The sequence below is a fragment of the Cimex lectularius genome, unplaced genomic scaffold (genome assembly GCF_000648675.2).
Source record: "Cimex lectularius strain Harlan isolate CLEC.00 unplaced genomic scaffold, Clec_2.1 scaffold75, whole genome shotgun sequence".
Taxonomy (NCBI): Eukaryota; Metazoa; Arthropoda; class Insecta; order Hemiptera; family Cimicidae; genus Cimex; species Cimex lectularius.
In genome coordinates, this window is record NW_019392758.1 from 480,810 (window position 1) to 497,965 (window position 17,156).

The following is a 17,156-nucleotide window of genomic DNA, read 5'->3' on the forward strand; positions in this document are numbered from 1 at the left end:
ATAAATATACTTTCCGAAAAGTCGCCCTATTCATATGGAAGTTTTTCTCTTATAAATAACTGACCGATATTGAAACACTAAATAGAAAATAATTTATTCCAACAGTCATAATTTAATCCTAATAACTCGCTTCATTGATTGAATGGTACGGAAAACCCAAACTGATGGACTGGGAAAAGGTTATGTGAGTTTAATTTTGGTAATATTCTTTTTGAAAAATGTATGTTTTATAAAATTATTTTTAGTAATAAATTTTCTTTACATGGTTGCAGAAACGCATGAATTCCAGCACAATCATTTATATATTCAAAACACATAAAAATAATATTTCATTAAAATTTCATTTAAGGTTGTTTTATTTTCAATAAGGAATTATTAACGGATTAATAATTAAATAATTAATAATGGATTAATAAGGGAGGAATCATTTTTAACATGGAATTATTAAAATTTAAAATGGAATAATACACAGAAGGCAAAACAAAATTTATACATATCTGATTAATATATATCGTGAAATATGTACCATTAAAATATTAACAAAAATATGCAGTTATTTTTCTCAAACGTACCATTTACTATTAGACTATTTAATATTAGAATCTATTACAAATAAAATATGTCCGACTAACGATCAATGAAATGCTGATCTGATCCTTTCAAGAGATAAAAATATGGGCTTCGTGGAAATCTTTATCCTTTCCATAAAATAAGAGATGCTATACTTCTCGTATTATGCCTAAGTTCAATGATTTTTTAAATGTACGTTTTTAAAGTATGTAGTGTTCAAAACATTTTTGCATTAACAACAATATATAAATATTTTAATCGGATATAAAAATCTACACTTTTTCTCATCATCTTCATGGAGAGAATGTTATTTAAAAATGATTAATTACTAACTTATCTGCACACCAATAATCATACATTCACGCGTGTACGAAGTTGAATCTATCACTTTTTAATTCCAGTTTTTGTAATTTACAATAAATCACAGGCAGGCATTCAGAAACACCCACCTCGTGTGTTTCCAGTCGGGGGTCAGACTTCCAGCACCAAGGTTGGGCCCTAGGGGTACAAACAGCTAGGTCATTTCAGCCCCCAACGCAATCAATTCCTAAAACCCAACTCCATTCAAAACTCACTTTTAAACACATTCTTCCTTATTTAAATACCATTCACTCAGATAGGGTGGTGGAGTACTCGATATTCCTCGTCGCCCTTACACCTTACATATTTATCCAATTGATGATCGATGGTATACTCAATATTTTGCCATCGGCCATTTCACATTCATACCAATAAATACATTCACTTTCAACACTAGTGATACAAATCAAGTAGTATTACACAAAACTCTCTCCAAAAATCGGACCATACCCAGACACTTTCTGTCGTGCGCAGCAAGATTCTTATCTCCAATGGCGTACCTACACGCTCTCTACAAGGAGTTGAGGAATTGCACCCTTCAACAAGGTGAGACGCATCGACCAACTTTTTTCTACATGCCAGGCACGTACGTGAGCAATTGCTCGAAAATAAACATCCGTCTATCAACCTCGTATGACCTACTCTTAATCGGGAGAGGAGGCCCCTCTTCTACGAGTCAGATCCTTCAAGGGCAACTCATCGACAGTACAAATTATTATTTGATTTTTCTATTTTGTTAATTATTAACAATTAAATTTGTTTATTTGGTCTAATTTTATGTAAAAGAACTGTTTATATATATATTGGGTTGTCCGGAAAATAATGCAGGATTTTAAGTTTTCATTAACAAAAATCTATATAAAATATTCTGTTTACGTTTACAGGATTACTCATTTGTATGAATGTCAACACTTATTAATCCTCTTCCAAATGATATTGTTTGTTTACCNGTTGAGAATCGGACCATGGACAATATGAACTTTTTTGTTCATTTTAGGGTGAAGAATCTACTGGAGAAGTTTGTAGCACGAGTAGCAATTCACCCTGTATATATATATATAAATTGTAAATTACCGTAAATTTTAAGTACATCACGTTAATCATAGTTTAACCTTAAATATATTAGCTGCATTTAAAAAAATATATATTTTAGCCCTTCGTAAAAACTAAACTTTGATGCCATTGCAAAAAATGCCACCAGTCTAATGAAAGAAAATTATTCAGTCGATTTTCCAACTTACTTGGTCATCTCTATGCCTCGTTCTCCTTTTGACGATAACAATGAAAATAATGAGGATCACCACCACAGAGACGGCAATAATGACTAGCTTGTAGACTCCGACCGCCTGAAACACACAAACAGACGTCAAACTCCTTTACCTCTTTATGTACACAGTGTATCCCTCCCAGGTTATGAACTCATTTATTCCGTTCTAAATGCAAACAAACCGATGCGAGTTGTCGAGCCTCTCATCAAATCATAACACTATACAAATTTCTTATTCAACGTGTTGACTGTCGTTTCAAAGAGAAAAACAAACAACGGGAGGTACCTTAAGCAAATACAATAATTTGTCGTGTTTTAGTTAACCTGGATTTGTTTTATTTAATCAACTCTTAGAAACATAAGTAATATGAATATTTACATTTATCTCCTTAAATGAATACGGTATTTTGGGTGAGCTTTTTACATTATTTTAATATACGCATTTAACTTTCCCAATAAAGCAGTTATTGCCAAAATCGTTTTATATTGAAAACTTTAACTGTATTTTTACATATACTGAATATACACAAGGATCAGAATTGCAAGATGAAATATTCCAAAGAAAAATTCACTATTTGGTTTTGACTGATCGATTTTGCTGTTATCATCAGTAATACCGACAGAATTCAATAGTAGTCAGTACATGCAAGTATGTATTGAAATAATATTGCTTATGACAAGTCAAAAATACTTATAGAAATAAACTACAAAATCAAAACTTTCTTTGAAACATATCCGGCAAAATATTTACGTTAAATCTGCGTTCAATGATCAATAATGGTACAAGGTTCATTCTGTTAGAACGATACACCTGGGAGATATTAAAACGCAAGCAAAGTGAATGGCTGTGCTATAACTTATCTAGGTAAAATATATTTTCTTCATGGATAAAATATTTACTATGTTTATATTCAAAAATGTATACTATAAACATAACAAAAAGTAGGGAAGTAGAACAAAATTAAGAGAAAAAATCGAACATGGCAAAAATATATTTAATGGTCGAGAAAATGTAAAATAACAAAAAACCGAGTTCATGAATACGGCTTAATACTACCTTCTAGGAAACCCGACCAAACGTAGTAAAGACAATGATCGCATTCTACATAAAAGAGATCCAGCTAGATTGGGATGTGTCACTTTAATTTCCTTCCAATAATATTCGTAAATATTTAATAAAAGATGATTATTCTGAGATCGTGAGATGCCGTCTGGTGTGACGTAGGTTTTAGAAAAAGATCGCATCTCACGATTTTGAAATAATTATCGATTAACGGTCACTAACCACCACACATTTTAGAAAAACATTTTATTTTTCGTGCCAACGTTTCGATCTTTATTGAGATCATCTTCAGGGCCTGGGATTTACAAATATTGTTTAAAAACATTTTATGTTATTGATATTGAATTTGATTAATGATATTAGCGTAGCTGCGACTGAGTTTACATGTGTCCGTTCTGTAATTGATGCTGTATTTATCACTTTGATGTAAACCATTTCTAAAAAGTTACGTTTATGTTTGTTTTATTCTGTGCGTAATATTTCTGGATTGTTGAAGTCGAAATTGTGTTTGTGTTTGTGTTCAAGATGGTGCGTAGCCAGTAGGATTTTGCTTGGGTTTTTTGCAATCATAGATATGTTGCTTTTCTCTCTTATCCAGATATTGGGATGTAATACCGATGTAAGTGGCTGGACAATTTAAACACTTGCTTTTGCAAATTATGTCAGAGTTATTTGTTATTGGTGTGAAATAATTTGACTGAATATAAAAAATATTTTGGTGATAGTCGATGATTATTCAGAAATCATGAAATTTAAACAATGTTTGTAAATCCCAGGCCCTGAAGAAGATCTCAATAAAGATCAAAAACTTTGGCACGATAAGGAAAATGTTTTTCTGAAACCTACATCACACCAGACCGCAACTCAAGATTTTTGAAAAATCATAAAAAAATATTTTCTTTTGCATTATATAAATTCACTTTTTTTTCCACATCCTACATGTATTTGCTCAATTTAAACAATGTTTGTAAATCCCAGGCCCTGAAGATGATCTCAATAAAGATCGAAACGTCGGCACGATAAAGAAAATGTTTTTCTGAAATCTACATCACACCAGACCGCAACTCACGATTATTGAATAATCATAAAAAATATTTTATTTTTGCATTGTATAAATTCACTTTTTTTTCCACATCCTACATGTATTTGTTCAATTTAAATAATGTTTGTAAATCCCAGGCCCTGAAGATGATCCCAATAAAGATCGAAACGTTGGCACGATAAGGAAAATGTTTTTTTTGAAACCTACGTCACCCAGATCGCATCTCACGATCTCCGAATAATCATCAACTGACGGCACTAATCACCACACATTTAATAAAAGAATAATTATGTATATTTTTACCCATAGGGTCGATTTCGTTTTAATAGTCTGAATGACTCTAATAAATTAACAAAATTTATTTACATTCTTGCACAAAATAATTAATGATGAGAAATGATCAATTTCAATTCAGTGAGTACGAAAGTATGTACATTCCGTACCAATTTTTTCGGTAAATTAGTTTCTAATGGTATTAACATTATTATATGTGATGATTAAAGTTAAGGACTGGCACATGGAATATGGAAAAAACGTCTAAGAGACACATACAGCGAGGATAGGCAGCCCGAGTGAAAAGTAATGATCAAATTACAGGTTCATCTACCAGCTAACCAACAGAAATTTCTAGATATAAATTTATGGTAAAGTCTAAATAAAATATAGCATTAATGTAAGGTCAAAGATAACTAGTTTTTAGACTTAAAAAGCAATTAAATTTAATTGAAACCTAACATTACGACTTATTAACATGGAATTAATTGAAGTGTGTTTAATTAAACATATTTTAACTAAATTATGAAAAAGTTAACGTTTTACACATGCATGACTCTAATAAATACGTTTCACTTTTGCTCCAATAGGTTTCCTTTGTTGGTTTTACTCAAAATATGGCGTAGAATTAGTCAAAGCAAATTAACAAAATACTAAATTTAATAAATGATTGAATTAACATTTTAATTAAATCTTTTTAAAAAAAACTTTTTATGAATGTATCCTTTTATCGCTCTATAACAAAGTTTCAATATTCATTTTTATTACTCAAAAACAGTAGCTAATCTCAAACAGCATCGCCTATGGTTTTGCGTTAAAAACAAAAACTACCGATACCTATACGAGTAAAATGCAAATTCACTCAAAATAAATACTCTATACGCTGTACTTAGAAAATAGATTGGCGTGAAATCCTCACATAAGACTCAACCAACAATAGACAACGTTGACAATTATAAATACTACTAGCACTGAAATGATCCCATGTTATTCTTAATCACTAATTCGGCTTTAGTCACTACTCGAGCTGAAACAGTATTGCCCAAACAGTCCAAAACACTTCTTTATTCTTCATTTACCCGATTCTAGTTTGGATTCCACAGGGGAGCGTTCTCGCTCCCCTTCTTTACACAATCTACACGGCTGATCTACCCTCATTACATTTTTACCTTTGCCGATCAACACTCACCTCCGATAAGGATCACGTTCACACATTCGAATACTGGATCCTCCAATAGAGAATCAAGGGTGATGAAACTAAATCTAAATACATTGTTTTCATTCTTAACAAAAAAAACTCTCCCTCCTTTATATTTCAATAATCTTCCCATCCCCTTTGCGAACGACGATACTTGGTCTGTTTCTCGTCAAACATTGAATTCCCCATACGAGATTCAAACGTAAAAATTTAGAGCTTCACTTAGTTAGTGAAAGTAATATCCGACCTTGCCTAATTTCGTTCCAAAAATTGTCATTCTACATTACCCGATCACTCAAACCCTTACATGCTCTTTTTTGTGTCTGTGCACACAACCTTTTGTGCACATTCACACAATATAATAACAATTTTTATATTTCTGATTGTTTCATATTTAAAGTGTATTTGCAAATAAATAAATGAGGTTAACAAAAAGAACTGAAATGAGACATGACTGTAATGCGAAAACTAACACTTTACAAAATATTACTTCGACCGATTTGAACACAAGGAGCTGTGGGGTACCGTCAAGCCATCTAATACCCAACTAATCCAAGCATTCCAATCAAAAGTCCTAAAAAGAATTCTTCAGATTCCTTACTACCTCTCTAACCTTATTGTCCAAAATAGAATTAACATCCTTTGTTAAAGAATTGTTACGTACCCGCTCTTTAATTTACACTATAATTAATCCATTTATGTTAAGTGGCATAATTTACCATATTAATTATTTACATTAATTATTCTTTTTACGCAAGGTTTTGGCAGAGACGAAAAAGTTAGTGTCACGAGCAGGATTCGAACCCACGACCTAACTTGAACTATCGTAACTTCGATTACTCGGACACCAACTTCCCATCTCAACTTACAACCTTTCGAATTTTCCCTCTTCTTTGCCAGTTTTCAAATGTCGTGTAATCAGGATTAGATTCTCAGCGACTTATGAAAACGGCCACGGCGTGCTGTTAGTGAAGTGATTACTTCTTTACTTATTACATTAATCCATTTATGTTGAGTGGTATAACTGACCATATTAATTATTTCAATTAATTATTTTTTTATGTAAAATTTTGGCTGAGGTCACTACAATCTTTCAAACCACTCTAACCATAAAGCTCAAGCCCTCTCCACTAAATCCCATCATAAAAACACGTGTCCTCCGGGCGCACTGCTGGTTATAGTGTTATTGTTGTGTTCGGGATTTTTTATAGCATATAGAACAATTAACATTGTGTGTAATTCATGTACAGGATAAAAATAACTATTAAAAAAATAATTATCTACTGTTTACATTATTTAGCTTATAAGTATCGTAAAAGTAAATTGTCTATCAAGTATATAACATAATGGCAAGAATAAGTCAAACACACCTGGAAAAAGAGAGTTCAAATGTTCGCTCCCTTTTGATAAAGCGTGTTGGCTCTCCCTGCTTATATCTTAGAGGCCACGATATGCATTTTGTAAATTCTACTCACAAATTTGTTGTTTACAACGTGCTGTTTTCGAGCAATGGAAGCTCATCAATCATCAGGTTGAAGTTACAATCAAGTCTCTTCTAGATATTCTAATATTCCAATGGGAAGCAGGTTTTTAATGCGGCTCAATTTTAAACGTTCGAAAAACGTTAATTACAACAGAGCTAAATATTATTCTAATAAATACTGTAAAAAATAATTTTAAATTAATGTTTAATTTGTATTAAAATTCAATAATACAAAATAAACAGACGATGTAAGGGAGTGAGTGTGTGTGAGAGAGAAAGAGAGGTAGAAAAATTATTCATGAGAAAAGAATAAAGAGGAAATACAGAGACAGTCCTTTATCATCTTTATTTTCATTACATTCTGATGAACGGTGATAAAAGAAGAAGAGGGCATTACTGTAGGGGTGAAAGTACTGAAGGTTCATTAAATCGGTCCAAGAGACGGGGTAAACAACCCCTGATGGTGCCATGAACTTGATCGCCAGTATCGTAATTCGTTAGGGTTTTGTGGGGGATAATGTAATAAAATAACAAATCGGCCTGTTTATGGAGAAAGGGAACAGCAAGTGGCTTTTCCCAGAGCTATTCAAGAGTTAAAGACTGTCTAGGAGGAAGTAAATAAAACCGAAATAACAGTATTCACTCAAATCATCCTACAATAAAAACAAAATAGAATCGCAAAATTAATTTAGTAGGATAACACAAATTTCTAGTTTAGGTAATTTTCATAGTCTGGAGTCATTCAGGGAGACATAAATGAACTAAACGATGAGTGCGAGATAATTAAGCAATCAAATCGTAGACAACATTTGATAATTAGTTAACAAAATTTATTAGAATATTAAGAAAACAAAAGTATTTTCTCCTAGTATAATTTTATTGTTTACTACTTTGTTAAATTTATTCCGGGAAGTATTTCATGAATATTGAAACAGCCAGTTCGATATGAAAATTATTTTTAATTTCGTTGCGTTTTCAGCTTTAAATCATGACCACTCTTCGGTTCAGGTACATTATCAATTATTTGTATGTAATTGTTAGTAATATAAAAACATATAAATATATAAGTATTATAATAATATGTATTTGCTAAGTGGATATCCTAAAAAGTGCAATCTTTCATCCTGTAATTTGTCTCTAAGTTTATCAATTATGACATCGCAACTTTATTTTACTTAAATTTTTACATTTTGTTATACAGGGGTGTCATTTTTAGATGGCCCTGCTGAATTTCTCTTGAACCAACGACGCTATAAAAAAAATACGTGTGTAATATTTTTTAATTTAGTTTCAAATATTTACCATTTTTGGAGAAAAATTATACAGAGTATCTCAGGCCCGGTTCAACATTAAAATTGCAAATACGACTGGCACATTTTAAACACTTTTTATTCTGGGGATCAGGAAATTTGCACGACGGACAACCACTATCAAAAAAAGCAGTCGTACTTATTGCCTCGCTTTCGGTCGGAAAACTGTGCTGTACGCGTCATTGTGAATGGAATACTAAATTTAGCGAACGCGAGTTTGACAAACAATGACAGAATGTAAACAATAAAGACAATTAATGTTTACTTTAGTGAAGAAGCAAATTATTGGAATTAACAACGAAACAAACGAAACGCATTTATTCAAACATTTTGTCAAAACTGTGTCATATTTGACCAATTTAAAATCCGATTGCACCATTGTTTTCAGCGTAAAAGAACGTTTAAAATTATGTGTCAGGAAGTACAGGGTCATAATTTTGAAGTTGAACTGGGCCTGAGATACCCTGTATAGTTTTTCTCCAAAAAAAAAGGTAAAAATACTAAAAAATTTTAAAAAGTATTTTGGTTTTTTTATAGGGTCATTGGTTCAAGAGAAATTTAGCCGGGCCATCTAAAAAGAACACCCTGTATATATCTATAACTTTGCACATAATTTTATTTTTGTATATTGACATTTAATTGTTCTCCTACAATTAATATAATTAATAGAGTACTGTCTCAGGGATAATAAAAAATTTGAAGGGTGGCCACTTTTATCGGCCTCTTAGTAATATTTAAATATTCTCTTTCTAACCAATTTAATCCATCTGGTCTTATATTCTTTAAAATATTTGTACATTTCTAAAATGAATATCATTTTGTTAATGTTTTATGTATTGTGCAAGACCTGTGCCGGTATTATTCCTTTTTTTAACTCACTTTTTACTTTTTTCTTTTTTACAGCTCACACTTACATTACGTTTTGTGTAGTGAGACTATTTATCACGGAAGACGTTAAATGACGGTTCCGTAGTGCAGTAAAAGCAATAAAATGATCGTCTCTACCCGTCGTAACCAGGCAAATGTATATGCCCGAGCAAGATCTCGATTTAAAACCATGCTTTCAAGAAAATTTTTAATTCTTTACGCAAATTTATTGTTTCATCAAAGAAAACAATTTTTAAAAATTTACTCAATCAACAAGTTAGCTCTGGGAAGGATGAAATTGAAGGAATATTTTTTATTTTTAATCTGAAGACTGTAGAATGATCAGTAAGACTCTATAAACGTAAAGAACACGTTAATGTTGTATTTAGGTAATCAAATTTATTGTTTCTGGTATAGGTACAAAAGTTAACATTTATGTGTGGTGATTAGTGACCGTTAGTCGATGATTATTCAAAAATCGTGTGATGCGGTCTGGTGTCATGTAGGTTTCACAAAAACATTTTCTTTATCTTACCAACGTTTCGATCTTTATTGAGATCATCTTCGGGGCCTGGGATTTACAAACATTGTTTAAATTTTGTAGGATATGCACAAAAGTGAATTTATATAATGCAAAATATATTTTTTATATTCAATTAAAGTATTTCTACTCACTCAAAGTTTTTGTTTTCTGCGTAATTGTGCTATTCTTGTGTGTCGTGATGAGAGTGGCAGTGAGATTTTGCTGTTTTATGTTTATATACGTTGGATTTTGAAGGGGTGAGAGAGGAAGTCGGTATAGAAGACATTTTTGTATAAGAAGTCGGCTTCTTGGAGGTGAAAAGAGCCGACGAAGGCAACGTTCGGCAAGATTATATTAGTAAGATTAATAAACATTTATGTCATATCTAAATTTATTAGCATTTTCGCATAGCTCTATTGTATTTTACATCATATTATATACATCAATTAAATAAGGGTTTTAGTTGAGATAAGAAAGTCAGTGTCACGAGCGGGATTCGAACCCACGACCTTCGGCACGACACACCGGTACTCAACTAATTGAGCTATCGTGACTTCGATCCACTCGGACACTAATTTCCCATCTCAACCACACCTTTTGAATTTTCCCTCCTTTGTGCCATTCCTTTTTTTTATCTCAACTAAAAATCTCAATTAATCGAAAGATATTAATTGGTCAAGCGGACCACGAAAACTAGTGAATTTAATGTTAAAATGAAGTATATCTTCCCTAAAGCTCTCCGTGGCCATTACTTTTTTCGCCGAGAATCAAATAGATTACACGGCATTTGAAAAATGGCACAAAGGAAGGAAAATTCAAAAGGTGGGGTTGAGATGGGAAGTTATTGCCCGAGTGGATCGAAGTCCACGATAGCTCAATTGGTAGAGTAGAGGCGTGTCGAGCCGAAGGTCGTAGGTTCGAATCCCGCTCTTGACACTGACGTTTTTATCTCAACTAAAAACCTTAATTAATTGGTCAAGCGGACCACGAAAACTAGTGAATATTATATAAATTTGATATGCTAATATGCTAGTTCACTTCCTTCAATTAATTCACCAATAATAATAATTGGTGGTACGCTGTCTAATATTTCGCCTAAATCTACCATGTTTCAAAATTCGAAATGTATGAATAATGGATCTCCTAACTCCGGTACATTAGGGTCTCCATCCGTTAAAAGGGTATTCTCATTTGTCCTTTAATCTCGGACCAATTCTACGACTTGGCGATTTCATACCCCATGGGGAGGGGACAAAAACCGATTTAGGAGAAAATATCAAAATGAGGAATAAAAATCAAATTAGGGCTGAACAATGGGACGATGTCCTTCCGAGGATCGATTTAGCCCCGAGTTAACCATGAAGTCATTCGGGAGCGCTTTTGTAACCGAGTTACCCTCATAACAAGATTATTGAAAGATTACATCGTTACCTCAGTCGTAACTGGTTTCCTAATAAAAAAATTTATACTGTTGATAATTTGATTATTTCCATTTCATTGAGAGAATATTAATAATTTCAAAACACAATGAACAAGTGGATCTAACTGAACATATTTCGTATTTTAAAGGCACGAACTTTATTTTTTAGATAGACCTTTAACTTTATTTTATTATTACTTAAAATATAATTGATAACCTTGTAAATACACAATATAAATTGAAATAATGTTCAATAATTCTCTTTTTACAAGTGGAAAGGAAAATCATTTTTATTCACAATAGCATTGGACACTTTGGCTTTTCATTTAAGTGTTTGCGCAAAGCAATTGTAAATACGATTCAAAATTGATTGAATAGCAAACAAATCGACGTCTTTAATATCAGAATCCATTTGTTCCCCAGCGGAGAAAATAAGAAATTACACAAGGAGATAAATCAGAAAATTGCTTCTCGCCTGTGAAAGAATGGAGATGAACTGGTCTGGAAAGGGAGAGGGGAAATGTAAGAATGAATAAAAAAGAGAAAAGCCGACAGAATAAATTCTGTATTATGAGACGAAATGTCCCGCATCTAAAATCACTAGCCAGCATGTTAAACCGTGCATGTAAGTCGAATTTCAGGCAATCTTCCCTACAAGATGAAAATCACGGTAATTCTCTGTTATATTCAAATTTAACTTTGTACATTTTTCGCTAGGGAGATTCCCCACTAATTTACACACAGTGTAATATGAATATTCAATTCCTAGCGGGCGGCTTTACTCCGGTCTTTTTTTCTGTTTTTACGCAATGAACCATTTTTTCTCCCTTGGGATTAGAATTGTTCATAACGATATACATTCTGACCGGCAAACCCCTCATTTAAGAACCAAATTCACTCCAACGCGAGAGGCCTCCTTAGCCCATTCCCAATTTGTAGAATTCATACCTAAGCAGAAAAAAATAGACAAGCACCTCCTTAGTGACAATAAATGCAAGGTTCTCTTAAATCTCATCACTTCTTGTTCCAATACAAACTTCCTGCCTTTGGCTTCATCTCAAAATTTAGATAGCAGTTCAAAATCGTGAGTTTAACAACAAAGCCTAAACCCAAGTAAAACACGCATCCGTTTGTTATGCCAATGGACGCCGTTTTGTATGTTGCAAGGAAGAAATTCGGGTCCGAAACGAGTAAAAAAATAGATAACAACACTATCATAAATGTGACCTCTAGTTTTTATCTTTCTACCCTTACTAACAATGTATTCTATATTTTTTGTTATCTCTCATTCTCAAGCTCTCTAGATTACGCGAATATGAAACTGTACACTTATTTGTCAGACTGTTTGACGCCATCATACATAGACTCTCTCTTTCACCCTCACTCTCTCACTCTCTCTCTCTCTCTCCTCTCTTTCTCTCTCTCTATCTCTCTCTCTTCTCTTCTCTCTCTATCTCTCTCTCTTCTCTTCTCTCTCTCTCTCTCTCTCTCTCTCTCTCTCTCTCTCTCTCTCTCTCTCTATCTATCTATCTATCTATCTATCTATCTATCTATCTCCCTCTCCCTCTCACTCTCTCTCTCCCTCCCTCTCCCTATCTCTCTCTATCTCTTTCTCTCATCTCCCTCTTACTTTCTCTTACTCTTCCTCTCACTCTATCTCTCTCCTTCGACGTTAAGAAACTTACGAGAAAGTATACGAGAAGAGTTGTTCAAAGAACAAGAAACAAAAGGGAACGCGCGGACGAGGCGGCGAAAGTCGGTACGTCCCACCCTCCGGATCGAACCAACGCGATCAGGCCCCTTGACGCTAAACACGCAGTAAAAAATATGATAAAAGAAAGATGGCAGCGTCAGTGGGCGGGGTCATCGGAGAGGCTCTTCCGAGTCAAGAGCACGACCGGTAGATGGCCCTCAGAGAACCTGAGCAGGAGACGAGGTATCGTACTCACCCGACTGAGGATTGGCCATACGCGGTTGACACATGGGCACCTGCTTTTGTGCCAAAGCCCACGCAGGTGCCCCTTATGCAGAGAAAGGATGCTCGATGTGTCCCACATAATAGAGGTGTGTCATGCCTTTGCTCCATACAGAGTGCGTGTAGGCATGCCGCCGGACTTAAGAAGGGTTCTCGAGCACGGTAGCGAGTTTCAGAGTCCCCTGTTCCGCTTTTTAGAGGAAATTGGGTTTTTTTATTGTATATAGTATGTCTTATGTGCTGTGTCTATATGTTTTATCTGAGTGCATGTATTTATTAGCGTGAATGGCGAGGGGTGAGGGTGAAATATAACGCCATCATCGCCCCTCGAACGATGAAAGCGAGCGAGTGTTTGTTCGGGGTCGATGGCGGAATATTTATAAAAGTACCCCATCGACCCCAATCTAGTTTAGTTTAAGTATATTTCGGTGGAGGAATATCAAGTACTCCACCGACCAAACGGAATGAGTGTGTTGTATGGATGTATTTAAGTGTATGTAAGTATTTATTTGTATGAATGTAGTGTTTGAACGGGTATAGAATATAGAATTAGTTAGGGGCTGAAATGACCTAGATGTCGGAAGCCCCAGCAAAAAAAAAATCTTAATTAGAATGCATTGGCATTTATAATTATTCATTTTCTTGCTCTTCTGAACTGATAAAATGTTGTCAAAAGATTAAACCCCCAATGAAACACGTCCTAACAGAGAATATGGCAGACAAAGAATTCCTAAAACCACTTTATACACCCACCTTGTTAAAAATAACAGGACATCTCAACATGATGGCCCTTTTCAGAAAAATTGCCCTTAGAAAAAGACGAGCAAGAGGAAACTTGAAACTATGTAAACCTACTGAAGTTACCAGTTAATATAAATAAATATAAATATATTCAAATTAGGGGAAAAGAGAATTGCTTCAACAAAAATTGTAGAGGCAACCTCTAGGGTTCCAGATTATACAATGTTCGATGTCTTGATATTCTCCGATACTATATATATATTTGATTTGCCTGTAGTTCAGGTAACCAAATCAACCGTAATGTCATAATTAAAAACAAAAATCTTCGCTATTGGTAAATTACTAACTAAATATCAATCTTGGCCATTGTTCAGTAGCAGTTTTTAAAGAGGTAAAATTGTGTCTCACTTTCTTGGCATTGTAATAACGAATGTGTTTAGAAATCTGAATATTACATCGATGCATGAATATTTAAAAATTAGATAGATCATTGATATTAGATAGAAAGATGGATGAGATAGCATGTTTAAATTGATTGTTTTTACTATACGCACACACACAAAAATACATGTAGAGGTTGCAAATGTGCAGTACGAACTGGATAATAATCCAACTAGAAGAACGAAGTATTCCTATGTCACACACCAAATGTGTTGTTTTACAGTGTAATTCATTATGCCAAATGTACGCATAGAAATGTAATGTTTTATTTAAAGAAAACATATAAAAGAAGGATGGGAAGAGAGAAAGAGAGACAGAGAGAGAGAGAAAGAGAGAGAGAGAGAGAGAAAGAAACAACAAACATACAGACATAAAAGAGAAAGAAATAAACAAGTTAGAGAGGTAAATATTCAGTAGGTAGAGAGAGTATGGAGTGAAGAGCATGAAAATGTGATAGCAATAAAAGTGACCGACGAACGAACGGATATTTTATTACCGTTAGCATTCAGATAAGTGTAGAATTATTTGGAAAAATCGAATAAAATTTTATTGATGCACTGGATCAAACGATGTGAAGATAAGAATTGCTTGTAGGGTTCATATTTTTCCCCTATCGAAAAACGTAGGTCAAGCGTGTCGCTTACCAACCTGATTCGATATAAGTGATATATTGACTAAATCCCTTTAATAAAACCCGCTTTTATCAGTGTTGATGGTCTGTTACTAAAAAAATAGGCACATCCTCCATACTGTAACTACATTTCCATAATATTTTTATCGAATAATTAAGATTACCATTGACAGGATACAGATGAATAGTAACATGAAAAACAATACACAACACGAACATGAAATTACATATTAATTGTATATTAATTTTAATTTCTGACTGTTTAACCCTTTCATATNAGAGGCACAAAATAATCGTGCAGCCTTGAGAATGTGACGAACTCTCACGAGCTGGCTCGTGCTTCTTGGCGCGCATGGTCACCTTAAGCATCCTCTGATGCACTTGGAAGACAGGACCAAGAAGCGTATAGAGTGCGGGGATGCTGAGACTACGCCTACCTAGTCCCTCGAGATGGGTTAAGGGAGTTGCTGGCTTGAGAGCTGGCCGCGAACGGCGGGTGCTTTAGCAGAGGAACACGCGGGTTAGGGTACCACATCCTGTCTAAATATATATTTTGAATATATATACGGACGGAGGAGGGTGCATAACCATTATTTTCGTTCCAGGTTCAGGCCAGCTGCTTGGGCAAGGACTGGCACTGACTGAGTGGTGAGAACCCTGGCGGGTACCTAGAGAAGAGGCTGTGTTTCATTCGTGGCCGTGGACGGTAGTATGTACTTGCGTATGACCTCCGAATTACCCCTCGACCTCATGGGAATCGGATGGATCGGATTGCCTATAGCGTATAGCCAGCGAGAAGCTATGACTACGCCGCTGGCCTCACTCCAAGTGTGAGAGGAATGGTGAACGAGGGCGGGTTCTTGTCGGTAGCAGTCGACAGAGCTGCCTTTACCGTAGGCATGGTCTCTTCTAGGGGGTGGTTTGAGAATCCACTAAAATCGAAACCGCGGCCGAGCGTATCCGGAGGTTTCGTAGCTAGCGGAGCCCCTACGCCCATGGAGGTAGAGTTGTCATTTTGACCACCTTTTGGGTATGCCTTTATGCGCGGCACTAGTTAAGTGCACAACGTTAACCCACCCCCTCGGAAGGGGCAAGCGGGAAAAGTCGATTTGTCGACAGTTTGCTGCAGGATAATGTGGGCTTCTACACCGAACCTGCTCAGTGGTGAGTCGCTCCTAACTTGAGACTCTAAAACGTGTGATAAGGCCTAATCGGCGAGGTGCGCACGCTAAAGAACCTCAACGTTACATGACATTGCGACCACAGTGGGTATAAGGATCTTCCAGACTCAATTGCACTTGGATTCGACATGGTTCGTACCTGGAGGGTACTTACGGCCATGCGGTAGTGCAGGTTGTTCATCGGAAAACATTTAACCGGCGGCTACTCTCCCCTAGGAGTGGTTGTCATTTCCACTTTAACCTAAAGTCGTGGCTGGAAGGTTATCCGAAGTCCTTATGCTAGAAAGGCTTCTCCACTCAGGGGTAATGTCTATTCCATCTACAGAAATACACCGAGAGCTTTGGGCAGAACTCGTTTCAGCCCTATGAGCTTCTCGGCGTCAGCATTGATGTTAACCAATCCCTTCGAAGTGGCAACTAGGGAAGAAACTCGTATAGGTCCTTTAGGATCCAGGTGTTTTTCTGCAGCGGACTTACGATTTTGATACTAACCACCCGTAATTAGAAGAGCAGTGGCTTCCACCTTGAGAAACTGATACGGCCAAGTGCCAGGTGCGGTCGCAAAAGAACTTCAACCCCCTCGGGGAAGAGACCCCTGTTTGTCCGGTTACGTTTTGTTTGTGTGCCCTTATTCATTGATTGTGTTTGTGTTATTTATGTTTTTAGTTCACTCTTGAATTTCTTTTACATGAAAAGTACTTTTTAGTGTTTTTAGTTTGTTCGTTATATACTTGATTGCTGTCATTTTGCGATGGATTAGGGTTGTTTGAGTCAGAGCTATCAGTTTTTGATCGAACTATAGTTTGTTATC

At 35.1% G+C, this 17,156-nt stretch overlaps 1 protein-coding gene across 1 annotated transcript in view; it reads right to left on the reverse strand.

The window, feature by feature from the left end:
* LOC106661038 overlaps window positions 1–17,156 on the reverse strand; it is a 65,668-nt gene that overhangs the window by 23,566 nt on the left and 24,946 nt on the right. Inside the window, exon 2 of the mRNA XM_014384139.2 lies at window positions 2,172–2,276. Within this exon, the coding sequence (XP_014239625.1) occupies window positions 2,172–2,276 (105 nt within the window). The remainder of the gene's footprint in view (window positions 1–2,171; window positions 2,277–17,156) is intronic.